The sequence below is a fragment of the Pteronotus mesoamericanus genome, unplaced genomic scaffold, assembly GCF_021234165.1.
Source record: "Pteronotus mesoamericanus isolate MK-2021 breed Mesoamerican mustached bat unplaced genomic scaffold, CSHL_Meso_final scaffold_85, whole genome shotgun sequence".
NCBI classification, from domain to species: domain Eukaryota; kingdom Metazoa; phylum Chordata; class Mammalia; order Chiroptera; family Mormoopidae; genus Pteronotus; species Pteronotus mesoamericanus.
In genome coordinates this window covers 35,059,848-35,076,828 of record NW_026555329.1, presented here as the reverse complement: position 1 = coordinate 35,076,828, position 16,981 = coordinate 35,059,848, and the positions used below count along the sequence as shown (strand labels likewise).

Sequence of the window (16,981 nt, the reverse complement as noted above, 5' to 3'; positions counted from 1 at the left end):
GATTAGACAATTAAATAATTTACAAAGTGATTCTCCCCAATAATTCAAGTACCCACCTGGCACCATACATAGTTATTATAGTATTATTGACTATATTCTTTATATTGCACTTTACATCCTCATGACTGTTCTGTAACTACCAATTTGTGCTTCTTAATCCCTTCACCTTTTTCACCCATCCCCCCAAACCTCCTCCTCTGTGACAACCATCAGTTTGTCCTCTGCATCTATGAATCTGTTTCTGTTTTATTTGTTTGTTTATTCTTCAGATTCCACATATAAGTGAAATCATATAGTATTTGTGTTTCTCAGTATGACTTATTTCACTTAGCATAATGCTCTCCAGGTCCATCCATGTTGCCGCCAAATGGTAAGATTTCATTCTTTCTATGGCTGAGTAATATTACATTGTATATATAAAAGGATGGGCTTTTGGTTTACAAATAATACAAATAAATAATATATAATTAATAATAAAAGAATAAACTGTATGTTTCGCATACTCACAACTATAAACCTACTTTTGCCCATCTGTATTGTATCACAGTTTTTTTTTAATTCACTCATCTACTGATAAACACTTGGGCTGCTTCCAAATATTGGCTATTGTAAATAACACTATAATGAACATAGGGGTGCTTATATTCTTTCAAATTAGTGTTTTGGGTTTTTTTCAGATATATTCCCAGAGGTGGAATCACTGGGTCATAAAGCAGTGCCATTTTCAATATTCCGAGAAAATTTCATACTGTTTTCCACAATGGCTGAACCAGTCTGCCTTCCCACCAAACAGTGCATGAGAGTTCCCTTTTCTCCACATCCGCTCTATCACTTGTTTGTTGATTTATTGACAATAGCCATTGTGACAGGTGTGAAGTGATATCTCATTGTGGTTTTAGTTTACATTTCTCTGATGATTAGTGACATTGACCATCTTTTCATATGTCTATTGACCATCTGTATGTCCTCTTTGCAGAAGTGTCTATTCATGGCCAGGGATTTTTTTTTAAAGTCAATGTCTTGAAAGACAAAATTTAAAGACAGAAAGCTAAAAGGACAAAATGCAATGATGAACTGACTGGGTCCTAGATAAAAAAAGAAGTTAGAATATTGACTTTATATTATTCCTAAGGAGATGCATAGAGAATATTTAGGGGTAAAGCATGCTGATATCTGAAACTTATTCTCAAATGCTTCAGAGAAATATTTGATTACATATATGTATATATAATATTTTTAAAATATATACTATGTATAGTATATGTATAAATATAAAACTATATTTATACATTTAATAAAACTATGTATGTTCATACACACACAGAGCCTGATCAGTGTAACAAATACATGCCAAATAAACATATATCAAATGGATATGAATTAATAATGAATTAATTAAGCAAATGTGGCAAAATGTTTACAACTGGTGAATTTAGGGTATATAGGTGTTCATTATACCATTCTTTGAAATTTTCTGTGGATTTGAATATTTTGAAATTAAAGGGGAGGGATGATTTATGTTCATGTTGGTGATATTCATTAGCTAATTCCAGATGTAAAATTGGGGGTAAAAAAGAATAGCTTTCAAGGACTTGTCTGCTTCCGCTGTACGTGTCTTGTGTCCATGTAACTGTTCTTGGCAGTATTCAATGCTAGTGCCCCAAACTGACTAACTTCCCAAACAACTCACACTTTCCAAATGAAGTCTTTGTTCATGCTGCTTCCCCAGCCTGAAAAACTGTTCCCCTATGTCACTTGTCAAAATCTGACTCAGCCTTTAAGGCTCAATTTAAATTCTCCTTTGTCCATGAAAGTATATTTGAAGCTGCTACCTTTCTCCAACTGGAAGCAATCTCCCCTTGCTCTGTGGCCTCTATATCCTTGGTCTGTTTTGCATATGTTCTTTATGTACCAGTTTACATTGCCTACTAAGGGAAAGTTTTGTTTAACTCTGTTTCTTAGGATGAAATCTGAATTTCTTAGAATAATGTACAAGGCTCTCATGACTTGATACCTACTTCCCTTTGGGTCTGATGTCTTGACATTCCCTTCAATGGACCTAATACCAGATATCAGAGGTATAATATACATCAATTACTAGGGACTCCTGGGTCCCTCAGATTAAGGTCCCTGAATTCCATGGCCTACGAAGGACCAAAGCGCTCACCAGAATTCCCGTGGATTGCTGGGGCCTCGCATCCTCTTATAACCTGCAAACCTGGTGATTCCTCCAGACTACCACATCCACTGCTTTCTTCTGTGCTTCACCTGATTAAATTTTGTTCCTTCTTACCCTTTGGGAAAATAAAACCCAAACCTTTCCTGCAAAGCCTTCATGTATTTGGCTGACTTTTGAGGAAATGAAGGAAACTCTAAATTTTCATGATTTTACAACTTCCCTGAAAAGTGAGCATCCATCTGACCTTGGCCCCACTGAGACTCAGTCACCCCACCTTGTTGGTTCTTCATTCCTCCTTAATTTTTCTTGTCTTCTCACTCTCCTCTTACCATCCCTCTCAGAAGTAAAAGCTTGGCACCAGCCAACCTTCAGGACTTTTATCCCAAGCATGTAACAAGGTATAAAACAAAAGAAAACAAAAACAAAACCCCACAGTTTATTCCTTAAGAGAAATTCTTGGGTCAGTTCTTCAGATATTTTTAAAAATATTGTCATAGTGCTATTCATGCCATGCTGTATAGTTCCCTGTACATGCCATACAGTTTATGAGAGAGAGAGATACATCGATATGAGGGCATATCATCCAACAGTTACCTTCCACGTGCACCCCAACCAGGGATTGAACCCAGCAACCTACGTATGTGCACTGACTGGGACGATGCTCCATACAACTGAGCCATGTGGCCAGGGCCATGCTATATTGTTTTATATCTAACTGCTTTTGAAGTTCTGTTCCTCCTGCCTAGAACATCCTCTCTATAGTTTTATTGGCTGTGTACACTTCCCCACTCATGGCTCTCCGCCATGGAGTCTTCTCTAATCCACAGTAGCTGGCTTCATCATTCCCTTTGGCACCACCACTGTGCAGAGTGTTTACCTTTTCTTGGGTTGTAGTATGTTGTACATGTCTGTCTTCCATGCCAGACTGTAGGCTCCTTGAGAGCAAACACTGCACCTCATTGACCTTTTTACACATACTCCCAGTTTCTATCCCAGAGCCTGATCAGTATAATAAATACATGCTGCATCAAATGAATATGAATTAAGAATGAACTAATTTTGCCCAGAACTGAGATTTAAGACTTTCTAAAGGTATAAAGAAGGTCTGTAAAATGTTGGAACCATCGTTAATTTGGAGCATTTATGAACTTCCCGGTGCCAAGTAGAACATTTTACTTAGCTGGCTCTGATATTCTTTAGGTCACTAATCTGAAAAGCTTCTGAGTCAGAAAGCCATTTAAAAAATGAACCCTGTTGACTGAAATCATGTATTTCACTTGTTCAAAGAAGCTGGCCTCCCATATCCAGCATCAGGCAGTTTTCAGTGGAGACCTTGCCTCCTCCAACTTGCTTAGATTTGTTGCTGCATAGTTACAATGTGTGTTTACTTACAGCAGCAGGGCCTTACAATAACGTGTCAGCACATGAGCATGATGACATCTCTTGCTCCTTGTCTTGCTAATAGAATAGCCATCGGGTCTGAGCAATTTCTGTACTCGTTTTGGACTGAAGAATGTTGTAGGAATATTTAAAATTTGTGTTTAGTTATACAATTATATCTTTCAATTTTTATAAACATCTTTATCGGGATATAATTTACATACCATAAAATTCACCAATTCAAAGTTTATAATTCAATGGATTTAGTACATCGATGGAGTGCAACCATCACCATAATCTAATTCTAGAACATTTTCATCACTCAAAAAAACCCCAAAAACTTTCCTATAAGCAGTTACTTCCTGTCCCTGACCCATTCCCCAGCCTAACCTAGGCAACCACTCTTCTACTTTCTGTTTCTATATATTTGTCTAGTCTGGACTTTTCAAATAAGTGGAGTCATAGACTATGTGGCCTTTTGGGTCTAGCTTCTTTTACTAAGCATTATGTTTTAAATATTCATCTATAGTAGTATGCATCAGTACTCTTTTATTGCCAATAATATTCCATTGTATGGATATAATACATCTATCTTTCATCATTTGAAATATTTGACTTATTTTACTTTTTTTCTATTATAAATAATGCTGCTAGGAACATTTGTATACAGGTTTTTGTGTTGACATATGTTTTCATCCTCTTGGGTATATACCTAGGAGTGGAAGCTGGGTCATATGGTAACTGTATGTTTTAGTTTAAGAACTACAATTATTTTCCAAAGCAACTGGAACATTTTACATTCTTATCAGAAGCTAATGAGAGTTTTAATTTCTTCACTTCCTCACCAACACTTTTTATTATCTGTCTTTTTAAGAATAACTGTCTTTGTAGGTATGCAGTGATATCTCATTGTGGTTTTAAGCTGCATAATGGCCTATTATGTTAATTAATTAAATTTTGAGGAACATAAGTTTTAATGGACAATTACAATGATAAAACATGGCATTCTATTTTAATATTAATGAATATTAAGTTTTAGTGATTTTCAATAAAGTGGCAGAGAATACAAACCATTAAATATCATAATTAGCAAGCGTACTTCATTTCCAGCTCATCTTAAAAGATTCTAACTTGGCAACATAATAAATACAATAAAACATTTAGCTATTCAAAAGTATAGAGCAAAGAGACAAACCTTGCATCTCTCAATATTTTTGTTTAAACAGTATGTATCATTTCTGTTGGGGGAATAGCTAAGTCCACTTCTTCTGCCCTGGCTGGTGTGGCTCGGTTGGCCATCATTTTGCAAAACGAAAGATCACCAGTTTGATTCCCGGTTGGGGCACATGCATCGGTTGCCAGCCTGGTCCCCAGCTGGGATGTGTGTCAGAAGCCGCTGATGGATGCTTCTCACATTGACGTTTCTCTCATTGACGTTTCTCTCCCTCTCTTTTTCCCTCCCTTCCACTCTCTCTAGATTTAATAAAAGAAAAAAATTTTTAAATAAATAAATCCAGTTTTTCTATCATGAATAAATTATTGGGTTGGCCAAAAGGTCTGTTTCATTATTTTCTGTGAAATAAAAGACACATTTTTCATTTTCACCAATTACCTTTATCGATTTGGATATTTTGAGTATGTCAGCTATCTCATAATATACATATTATGCATATATTATGCAATTCACATACATATGCGTATATATTACGCAACGCATACTATAACATTAATTGTTCTCAATTAATGTCTCAATTTGATTGCTATCAACTTCAACCAGCCAGAAATCTCAAGCACAAAACTACACTTTTGACACGTTCTATCGCTATCGGTCACAGCACCTTCTCCATACACTGTACAAATCTTTTTTGCATTTAGTTGTGTTTTATCTTTCTTGAAATAATAAAGTATAATATGCAGAAAATGTTGCATATTTTCTTCCATCTTCAACATTAAAATGGCTACACAAACATTCACCAGCTTTGGTAAGCAACATGCTGATATGACAGCTGTCACAAAACAATCTAACAAAATTGTTTCGAATGAAGTTAGAGACACCTAAGTGCTTCTAGAGCCATCTTATGGAAAAAAGCAAATGAATTTTTTTGCCAAACCAGTAGCACCCACATCTGGAGCCCAGATCCCATGCAAATGGCTCCACAGGTTTTGGTCATTTTTTGTTTTGAAACAAGGAGGGAGCCCTGGCCAGTGTGGCTCACTTGGTTGGGTATCATCCCACCAAATCAAAAGGTCCTGGTTCAATTCCCAGTCAGGGTTGCAGTTTCAGTCCCCTAGGGCATGTGTGGAAGACAACCAATAGATGTTTCTCTCTCACATAGATATTTCTTGCACTCTCATTCTCCCTCTCTTCTCTCTAAAATTTAAACAAACAAACAAACAAACCCAGGGCAGGAGAAAACATACTCTGTTCTTAACAAAAGAACCCACATTTGCAATAAAATTAAAAGAATGAAAAGAGTGATTTCATTTTGGGGTGGTATTCACAAATGTTAAATAAAATTAGATATTGCCGTTTAAACAGTGGATTCATTTAATAAGAATTCCAAGCACTTTTTCCTTTGATCTGGATTTTTATGTACATCAGTGAAAAAAATCAAAATATTTTAATAATAATTTTCAAGATGGTTCAAATGTGTTGAAGATCAATAAAATGTAAACCAGTCTTGCAAATAAAATTTTGAAAGGAGTGTTTGCTTCAATACCACATCTACTAAAATCAGAACAATACAGAGAAGATTAGCATGGTCCCTACACAAGGATGACATGTAAATTCACGAAGTGTTTCATATTTTTGGAACATTATGTTAAGTGAAATAAGCCAGTCAGAGAGATAAATACCACATGATTTCACTCATATGTGGAATTTAATGAACAAACTGAACTGACAAGCAAAACAGAGACAGGCTCATTGATGAGAGCAGGTGACAGTTAGTGGAAGATGTGGGTTAGGGGGTGGAAGGATTGAGCAAAAGGAAAAAGGACCCATGGACATGGACAACAGTGTGGTGATTACTAGTGGAGTGGGGAGTATTAGGAACTAAATGGTAGTGGAAAATATACAATAAAAATTAAATCTAAAAAAAATTTTAAAGGAGAAATTCATATACTGTCATTGGTATTTTGCCTGCCAACCAGTTCTGGGGTATTAGAATGAGAAGAAACTGCTCTTGTACACCTAGTCTAGGAAGCATATCTTATGGAATTATAAAAATACTGTGATCCTGAATGCAAAAGGAGGATGGCATCTATAGGGCCTATTAGTCAGCTTAGGAAGGAAAGTACTAAGAAATGGGGCAGCAAAACCATGGGTTAAAAATTTAAGAGCTGTCATCAGAGAAATGCAGATCAAAACCACAATTACCACATCACACCAGTCAGAATGGTTATCCTCTAAATAAACATCAACAAATAACGCATTGGCAAGAATGTGGAGAAAATGGAACCCTCATGCATTATTAATAGGATGCAAATTGGTGCAGTCACTATGAAAAACAGTATGGAGATTTCTCAAAAAACTAAAAATAGAACTACCATATGACCAGCAATTCCACTTCTGGGCATTTATAGCTAAGAAAATGAAAACTAATTAAAAAAGATATATGCATCCTTATGTTCATTGCACGATAGCCAAGTTTTGGAAGCAACCTGAACATCTATCAATAGATAAATGGATAAGAGAGATGTGGTATGGATGTGATATGTGTGTGTGTGTGTGTGTGTGTGTGTGTAAATGGAATATCACACAGCAAGAAAAAAATAGAATTTTTCCATATGTTACAACATGGATGGATCTAGTAGGTATTATGTTAAATGAAGTAAGTCAGACAAAGACAAATATCACATGCTTTCACTTACATATAAAAATATTATATAAAAAACCCCACAAAAACAAATGAATGAAACAAAACAAAAATTCATAGAAATAGAGACCAAACCGATAGTTCCAGAGGGGTGGGGTTGTGTGGTACAAGTGAAAAAGGTGAAGGGGTATATACTCAGTAACATTGTGCTATGTTTGCACAGTAACAGATGATTATGACTTAGTGTGATTGCAAAGTATGCAAATGTCAAATTACTATATTGTACCCCAGAAACTAATATAATATTATATATATATACTTGTCACGGGGAGCACAGGGCTCCCAGACCTGAGGGTTATTGTCCAGAGGCAGCTGAGGAGGGAGCAGGGCTCTGAATCCTGCAGAGTCCATCCAGGGGTTGTCATGGATGAGGGGAATTAAACACAAGTCGTCGCAAGCACTTCTCTATTTGCCAGGAGAGGGGACATGGCTCTTCCCTCTAGGGGAGAAGGCCCCAAACCCTTGTGTCCAAAGGCTTTTATTGAGAACCATATGCACAAGGGTATGGATGCAAAGCTCATCAATAATGTCAAAAGGCTATGTTTACAGAAAACAAAAAGAGATCATAGATAACAATTGAAGGAACACTAGAGATCTCCCTCAGGTCCGGGTCTATGAATAATGTAAATCTCCTTCCCAGTATAACTTACCTCTAGGCCTGATTGCCCCCCAAAAACTGCCAAATCCAATTTAGGGCTGTACCTGCCTTTAGTATTGTTTCAAGCCAGAGCCCGGCAGGTGGAGCAGAGACACCAAGAGATAAGGAGACTTCTTTCAGATAGAATGAGGACTCCTGGCCACATCAAAGCCGAGCTGAGGGGTGTGGGCCATTTTGCCCTTTCTCCATGTCCCCCAAGTTCTTCTCTTGCTGCCTATACCGGCTGTCTGTCTTAGGTTGTCTCTCCTCATGAGAGAACTTACCCATCTTTGACTAACCGACTATCACAAGGCCAAGCAGGGTGATGTGAGGGAGGCAGAGGCTGCGCCAGGGCGCAGCCAGGGGGACAGGTTTTGTCTCCTCAGTGGCCTGTTTTCCCATGGCCTGCTTGATTATTTCCAGCCTTGGGGCCCTCTTGCCTATCAGTGAGGCTACAGTCCCTGAAACCAAGTGGGACATTTCCCAACATACACTACACTTAAATTTTTAACAAACTTTAAAATTTAAGGACTGAAAATGTCATCTATTTTCACTGTAAAAACAGATAAAGTTTTTGTCTTTTTTCTTATCTTTAGTTGAAATACCTGAAAGAGGAGATCAAGATGAACTCTTGAGATTTAATCGTACCCTGTTTTCTTTAACATTTTATTGGTATATATTTGTATAGTTTTAAAAATAAGGAACATTGTCTCATATATTTTGTACCCTCACCGCCTCACTCCCTTCCCTCATTTGTCACAATGACCACATTAGGGGTGGATCTCTTAAAAGTATGGTCCACAGTGACAAATCAACTTTCTAGGTTGGCCTCTTGGGTGAATGTTTGATTTTGCAATACTCAACTCATTTTTTTTTTGTTTCTTTTTTTTCTTTCTTTTTTAATTTAATTTTAATTTATTATTTCAGATACATTTGTCTCTGCTTACCCCCCACCCCTTTCCCTTGCCCCCTCCTTCCTTCCCTCCCTCAGTTCTTCCTCTTTGGTTTTGTCCATGAGTCCTTGCTATATGTTCCTTGACTTTCCCCTTCCCTTCCTTTTCCCTGCAACCCCTTCCCTCCTTCTCTCTTGTCTCTGTTGATTTCTTTTCCTTTCAGTGTTGCTGGTCTTATTTTCCTTGCATCTTTGTACTGTTGGTTAGGTTCTGCTTATAGGTGAGATCATATGGTATTTGTCTTTCGCCCCCTGGCTATTTCGCTTAGCATAATGCTCTCCAGTTCCATCCATGCTGTCGTGAAGGGTAGTAGTTCTTTTTTTCTTTCTGCTGCGTAGTATTCCATTGTGTATATGTACCATAATTTTTTGATCCAATCATCTACTGATGGGCATTTAGGTTGCTTCAAACACTTGGCTATTGTGAATTGTGCTGCTATGAACATTGGGGTGCATAGGTTCTTTTGTATTGGCTTTTTGGGATTCTTAGGGTATAGTCCAGGCAGGGGAATCACTGAATCAAAAGGCAGTTCCATTTTCAGCTTTCTGAGGAAATTCCACACTGCTTTCCCCAGTGCTGCACCAGTCTGCATTCCCACCAACAATGTACTAGGGTTCCCTTTTCTCCACAGCCTCGCCAGCACCTGTTGTTTGTTGATCTGTTTATGATGGCCATTCTGACTGGTGTGAGGTGGTACCTCATGGTGGTTTTGATCTGCATTTCTCTGATGGCTAGTGATGCTGAGCATCCTTTCAAATGCCTCTGGGCCCTCTGTATCTCCTCCTTGGAAAAGCATCTGCCCAGGTCCTTTGCCCATTTTTTGTCTTCTTGGAGTGGATCGTTTGTCTTCTTGGAGTGGAGTCGAGTGAGTTCTTTATATATCTTGGAGATCAAACCTCTATCTGATGTATCATTAGCAAATATATTTTCCCATACGGTTGGCTTCCTTTTCATTTTGCTGATGTTTTCTTTTGCCATGCAGAAGCTTCTTATTTTGATGATGTCCCACTTGTTTATTCTTTCCTTTATGTCCCTTGCTTTAGGAGACATATCAGTGAAAAAATTGCTGCGTGGGATATCTGAGAGTTTCCTGCCAAAGTTCTCCTCTAGGACTTTGATGGTGTTGCGACTTATATTTAAGTCTTTGAGCCATCTTGAGTTTATTTTTGTGTATGGTGTCAGCTGATGATCCAATTTCAATTTTTTTGCATGTAGCCGTCCACCTCTCCCAACACCATTTGTTGAAGAGGCTCATATTGCTCCATTTTATGCTTCTGCCCCCTTTGTCAAATATTAGATGCCCATAGAGACCTGGGCTTATTTCTGGGCTTTCTATTATGTTCCACTGGTCTATGGGACTGTTCTTGTGCCAGTACCAGATTGTTTTGAGTATAGTGGCTTTGTAGTAGAGTTTGATGTCCGGTATTGTGATCCCTCCTACTTTGTGTTTCTTTCTCAAAATTGCTGCAGCTATTCGGGGTCGTTTATGGTTCCATACAAATTTTTGAAATGTCTGTTTTATTTCTGTGAAATATGTCACTGGTATCTTAATAGGGATTGCTTTGAATCTATAAATTGCTTTGGGTAGTATGGACATTTTGAGGATATTAATTCTTCCAATCCATGAGCACGGTATATGCTTCCATTTATTTGTGCCTTCCTTAATTTCTTTTTTCAATGTTGTAAGTTTTCTGCGTACAGGTCTTTTACGTCTTTGGTTAAATTTATGCCTAGGGACTTTATTTTTCTTCTTGCTGTATCGAATGGTATTTTTTTTCTGATTTCTTCTTCTATTGCATTGCTGGTGTACAAAAATGCCTTTGATTTCTGAATGTTGACTTTGTATTCTACTTTTTTGCCAAATTCACTTATTAGGTTGAGGAGTTTTTTGGTAGAGTCTACAGGGTTCTCTATGTACACTATCATGTCATCTGCAAACAGTGATAGCTTTACTTCTTCCTTTCCTATTTGGATGACTTTTATCTCTTTTTCTTGTCTGACCGCTGTGGCTAGGACTTCCAATACGATGTGGAAAAGAAGCGGTGAGAGCAGACATCCTTGTCGTGTTCCCAATTTTAGTGGGAAAGCTTTCAGTTTTTGCCCTTTGAGTATGATATTGGCTGCAGGTTTTTCATATATGGCCTTTATTGCTTTGAGGAATGCCCCATTTATTCCCATTTTGCTGAGTGTTTTGATCATAAATGGGTGCTGTACCTTATCGAATGTTTTTTCTGCATCTATCGAGATGATCATGTGGTTTTTGTCTTTTCTTTTATTTATGTGATGTATCACATTTACTAATTTGTGTATATTGAACCATCCCTGCATGCCTGGGATGAATCCCACTTGATCGTGGTGGATAATCTTTTGAATGTATTGCTGGATGCGGTTTGCCAATATTTTGTTGAGGATTTTAGCATCTATGTTCATCAGCGAAATTGGCCTGTAGTTTTCTTTCTTGGTAGGGTCTTTATCTGGTTTTGGGATCAGGGTGATGCTGGCCTCATAGAAAGAGTCTGGGAGTCTTCCCTCTTCTTGGATTTTTTGGAATAGTCTGAGAAGGACAAGGGTTAGCTCTTCCTTAAAAGTTTTGTAAAATTCTCCTGTGAAACCGTCCGGCCCTGGGCTTTTGTGTGCCGGGAGTTTCTTGATTACTTGCTTCAATTTCCCCAGCTGTTATCGGTCTGTTAAAGCTTTCTGTTTCTCCCTCCTTCAGTGTTGGAAGATTATACTTACCTAGAAATGTGTCCATTTCATCCAGGTTTTCAAATTTCTTGGCATATAATTGTCCATAGTAGTTTCTGACGATCCTTTGTATTTCTGTGGTATCAGTTGTGATTTCTCCTCTTTCATTTCTGATATTATTAATTTGGGTCCTCTCCCTTTTTTTCTTGATGAGTCTGCTTAAAGGCTTGTCAATTTTATTTATCTTTTCAAAGAACCAGCTTCTGGATTAGTTGATCCTCTGAATTTTTTCTTTTTTTGTCTCTATGTCATTCAGTTCTGCTCTAATCTTGACTATTTCCTTCCTTCTACTTGCTCTGCAATTTATTTGTTGTTGTTTCTCCAGTTCTTGAAGTTGTAGTGTTAGATCTTTTATTTGAAATGTTTCTATCTTTTTTAGGTAAGCCTGTATTGCTATGAACGTCCCTCTCAGGACTGCCTTTGTTGTGTCCCATAGGTTTTGGACTGTTGTCTGTTCATTTTCATTTGTTTCCAGAAATTTTTTGATTTCTTCTCTTATCTCATTATTGACCCATTCATTGTTTAATAGTCTACTGTTCAGTCTCCATGAATTTGCAAGTTTTTGAAGTTTCTCTTTGAGGTTGATTTCCAGTTTCAAGCTCTTGTGGTCCGAGAAAAAGTTTGGTATTATTTCAATTTTCCTGAATTTGCTCAGGTTTGCTTTGTGTCCTATCATGTGGTCTATCTTTGAAAAACTGCCATGAGCATTTGAAAAGAATGTGTATGTTTCTTCTTCGGGATGTAAGGTTCTATATATGTCAGTTAAGCCTATTTGATTCAGTGTGTCATTCTGCTGCACAATATCTTTATTAATGTTTTGTTTGGAAGATCTGTCCATTTTTGACAGTGGGGTGTTGAAATCCCCTACTATCAGTGTGTTGCTGTCTATATCTTTTTTGAAGTCATCCAACAATTTCCTTATATACTTGGAGGCTCCTATATTGGGAGCATATAAGTTTACAATATTGATGTCTTCTTGATAGATTCTTCCTTTAAGTATTATAAAGTGCCCCTCTGGGTCTCTCTTTATGGCCTTTGTTTTGAAATCTACTTTGTCTGATACAAGTATGGCAACCCCGGCCTTTTTCTCTTGTCCATTTGCTTGGAATATTTTCTTCCATCCCTTTACTTTCAATCTGTGTAGGTCTCTTGCTCTGAGGTGGGTCTCTTGTAGGCAGCATATATGTGTGGGTCTTGTTTTCTTATCCATTCAGCTACCCTGTGTCTTTTGATTGGAGCATTTAGTCCATTCACATTGAGAGATATTACTGATAGAAACTTACTCATCTTTTCTCTTTGTACCTGTGTTCCTCTCTGTCTCATTCTTTTCCTTCATCTGCTTAAACTAGCCCCCTTAGCATACCTTGGAGTGCTGGTTTGGTAGAGATGTATTCTTTTAGTCTTCTCCTGTCTGGGAAACTCCGTATTTCCCCTTGTATTTTAATGGAGAGCCTAGCTGGGTAGAGCAGCCTTGGCTGTAGGCCCTTGCTTTTCATGGCTTGGCATATTTGTTGCCATTCCCTTCTGGCTTATAGTGTTTCTGTTGAGAAGTCAGCTCCTAGGTGTATCGGGGTCCCCTTGTATGTTACTTTCTCCTTCTCCCTTGCTGCCTTGAGGATTCTCTCTTTGTCTTTGACATTTGCCATTTTAATGATGATGTGTCTTGGAGTGGACCTCTTTGAGTCCCTCTTGAGTGGGGTCCTCTGTGCCTCCTGGATCCATGAGAGCCTTTCTCTCCTCAAATTAGGGAAATTTTCCATCATTGCTTTTTCGAGGAGGTTCTCTATCCCTTGCTCCTCTGCTTCTCCTTCTGGTATCCCTATTATACAGATATTATTGCATTCCAGGTTGTCCTGCATTTCCCTAAATGCCTCTTCATTCTTTTTGAGTCATTTTTCCATTTCTTTTTCTTTCTGGGAGCTTCTTTCTACCTTATCCTCCATCTCACTGATTCTATCCTCGGCTTTATCCAGCCTGTTTTGGATTCCTTCTACTGTGTTCTTCAATTCAGAAATGGTATTCTTCATATCCTCTTGTGTCTTCTTGATAGTTTCTATGTCCTTTTCCAGGCTGATACAGTTGGCTGTAAGATCCTGATCATTTCTCTGCAGTTTCTCATAGTTCTCTTTGAGCTGGCTGAGCTCATTGAGCTTCCTTAGAACCATTGTTTTGAATTAAGTATCTGATAGTTCCCTTGCCTCTATTTCATTTAGCTCTCTCTGTGGGGAGTCCCCTTTTCCACTCATTTGGGGGGAACTTCTTTTTCTTCCCATTTTTGTGTGAGTCTGTTAAGTATTTTTGTCCTTTACTTTTCTTTCTGGGCCTGCCTCTGATGATGGCAGTTGTTGACCCTATAGGACCTTGGGTTGTTTGAGCCTTCCAGGAGTCTACTGTCTGTGTCTGATTCCTGCTTGGGGCAGCTCTGTAACCCCTTCGGTCAGGGCTGGGCTGTTTTTTTGGGATCTCTCCGCACTCTCACGTCGGCTCCTTGAGCACGCTCCGGGCGCGGCAGGATCTTCCGCCTGCCTGGGTTCGCATGTGCTTGCCCTAGACCTGGGGGCTTATTCGCGACCTTGCATACTCATCTGGCCCCTGGGCCGGTGAGCTCCGTGGCACTGGTCAGTTTAGGGTCTTCTATTGTGTGTTTTCCCTGCTTTTGGCTCTTTGGGTGCATTGCTTGCCCTCGCCAAATGGGGACTACGGAAATGGGAGGAAGTCAGCTCCAGGACTCTCCGGTTAATCCTGTCTCTGGTCTCTCCTCCAGGGACTCTGGGCAGCTCTACTAATTTTGTGGGCCACTCCGCAGTTGCGGGCGGGTTGGTCAATTTACGCCTGCCCTTGCCGCTCTGTGCACTCTCTCGCAGCCCGTATCAGTGCCAATCTGTGGGAGGCCTTGCCGGCAGGTGCAAGCCTTCGCCAGCCTGTGCCGGTCACTCGGCGCAAGTGTGCGCGCCTGCACTGGGTGTTTTTGGGGTGTCTATGTGTGCTTTTCGGCTTTTGGCTCTTTGGGGGTGTGGCCTCTTCCCGCGCAATGGAGACTATGGCAAGGAGGAGTCCGGACTCTCCGGTTCCTCCTCCCGTTCTTTCCCCAACGCCTCCGTTTCCAGACTCTCCTCAGGGGTCTCTGGGCAGTTCTGTGACCCCTTCGGCCAAGGATCCACCCCCTGTGCGGACTGCGTTTCAATCGCAGGCAGTCTGGTTCCTGCGCACCCCTCTTCTGTCTCTTTGGGGGCCCGCCTTTCCAGCCCACAATGGAGACTACAGAAAGGGGAGGGAGTCGGGGCTCCCTGGTTCCTCCTCCCGTTCTTTCTCCAACGCCTCCATCTCCAGTCTCTCCTCAAGGCTCTCCCAGCCAGTCTGCACTCAGCCCCGCAGCTCACACGCGTTCAAGCTGTGTGTGAGCACAGAAAAGGCAGGTTAATCCCTTATGCCTGAGTGAGATGGTAGCTGCAGAGTGGGAGGTGCGCCATCACCGGGGCTCCACCGGCCGCTGCCACGTCAGTTCTCTTCACAAAGTTTTCCTCACCAGTCTTTTCCCAGCTACCAGCCCACCCTGCTGCCGCTTCTACCCAGAGATCAAGGACGGTGGCTGCCACTGCAACTTTTGCGTTTTCCCTTTAAATGTCCCTTTGCATCCCCAGCTACCTGTCTCTGGCAAAGAGCGCCCCTAAACTTTTTGGGGTTGCGTTTTGTCTGTATTTTCTTGGTTTTAGCTGCTGTAGTTTAGGGGTTCCTGTTTATGATTCAGACCCCGTTCTTCTCGGGGGAAGCTAGCTGGCCATTTCAATGTCCCTGTGGTGCCAAGTGCCCATGGGCACCCAGCCCACCCTCTTGAGCCTCCACCTCACTTCTCACCCGTTGGGATGTGTGAGAGTAGAACCCACTCTCTGTGGCACCAAAGCTCCTCTCCCACTATCGCTCCACTGCTTTCCGGTGATTACTCCATTATTTAGTTGCAATTCCAGTTTGGTCCTGGGAGGAGGTCAGCGTGACTCCTATTCACTCCTCCGCCATCTTCTCTCCCAGATAAAGTTTTTAATTGAAAAAAGAAGTGGGCTATTGATGAATGTTGATTGTCTACAGGCCCTTACATAAAGATCTTTTCCTTCTTTTCAAGCAATTAAAGATAATAAAATCAGCTAAAGATTTTTAGATTTTTAAGTGAGGCATAAATAAGAATTTATTTAAAAACTGATTCATTAGCCACATGAAATGTCTTCAAAATAAAGTTGTTTGTTTGGGAGTCTTGAAGATTTGTTTATATTGATTTAGGTAACATTTACCTGGAAACAAGTAGTAAGATAAGAAATTTTCTGGCTCTGGGATATTGGGGCACTTTTTGCAAAACATTAGATAGAGACAACCTGAAATTTTTATTTAATGATGTTGCCTAACCAAGGTATTTTATGATTTGTTAAATGTAAAGAAATATGACAGAAGATAAATTTTTGTATAAATCCCTGTTATCTTATATGGGAATATACCTTCTAACTAAATTATAACCACAAAATGATCTTTATTTTAAATATTTTTAGAGTTTGATGATACTTTCCCGACATAAAAAATTAAAGGAACTTTCTCTATCTGAGTGTCATAAAATCACTGATGCTGGAATTCAGGTAAGATAATTAAGTCACTTTGATAAAGAGTTAAGATTGAAAATTAAGCGCAAATTAAACTTTGCAGGTCACAGTGGGAAAAAAAATGGGTTGCAAATGTACCAACACGTACGTGATGCTGGTTGAGGCAAGATCAGCTCCTGACTTTTAGTCAGGTCTCTTCAGCCGAAGATGATTGAGAAAATCTGTTTTCTTATTTTTCTGTCTACTCTCTCCCTTCCCATGGTCAGACTTGTAGAATAAATAGGGACAGGCAGGCAGTTACCTGGAGAATGATGAAATGCAATATGGTAAAATTGTTATCATATAAAGAAGATGTTCTGTATATAGAAATGTTATATAGTCTAACCATGAAAATTGGAAGAATTTGAAAAATCATTCCAAGTACTTAAAAATTAGGAACTTAGGTTACCCAAAGACAGTGGGTAGCATACTTTACCAGAGTGGAAAGCATAAAATAAGTAACTAGGGAGGATAAATGATTATATGTTCATTTGGTACTTTAAGAACTTATGAAAAAGATAAATTTCCTAGACAGGGCCTTGAGGAATATGTAGGAAGTGACACAGTAGCTACTGTGAGCAAAGCAC

At 39.4% G+C, this 16,981-nt stretch overlaps 1 protein-coding gene and 1 non-coding gene across 2 annotated transcripts in view; both read left to right on the top strand.

Moving 5' to 3' along the window:
* FBXL13 (F-box and leucine rich repeat protein 13) overlaps nt 1–16,981 on the top strand; it is a 234,885-nt gene that overhangs the window by 181,264 nt on the left and 36,640 nt on the right. The window contains exon 15 of the mRNA XM_054564349.1: nt 16,308–16,391. Within this exon, the coding sequence (XP_054420324.1) occupies nt 16,308–16,391 (84 nt within the window). The remainder of the gene's footprint in view (nt 1–16,307; nt 16,392–16,981) is intronic.
* Nucleotides 6,264–6,370, top strand: LOC129063622 (U6 spliceosomal RNA). Its single transcript, XR_008528390.1, has one exon. It is a non-coding gene; the product is annotated as a U6 spliceosomal RNA (small nuclear RNA).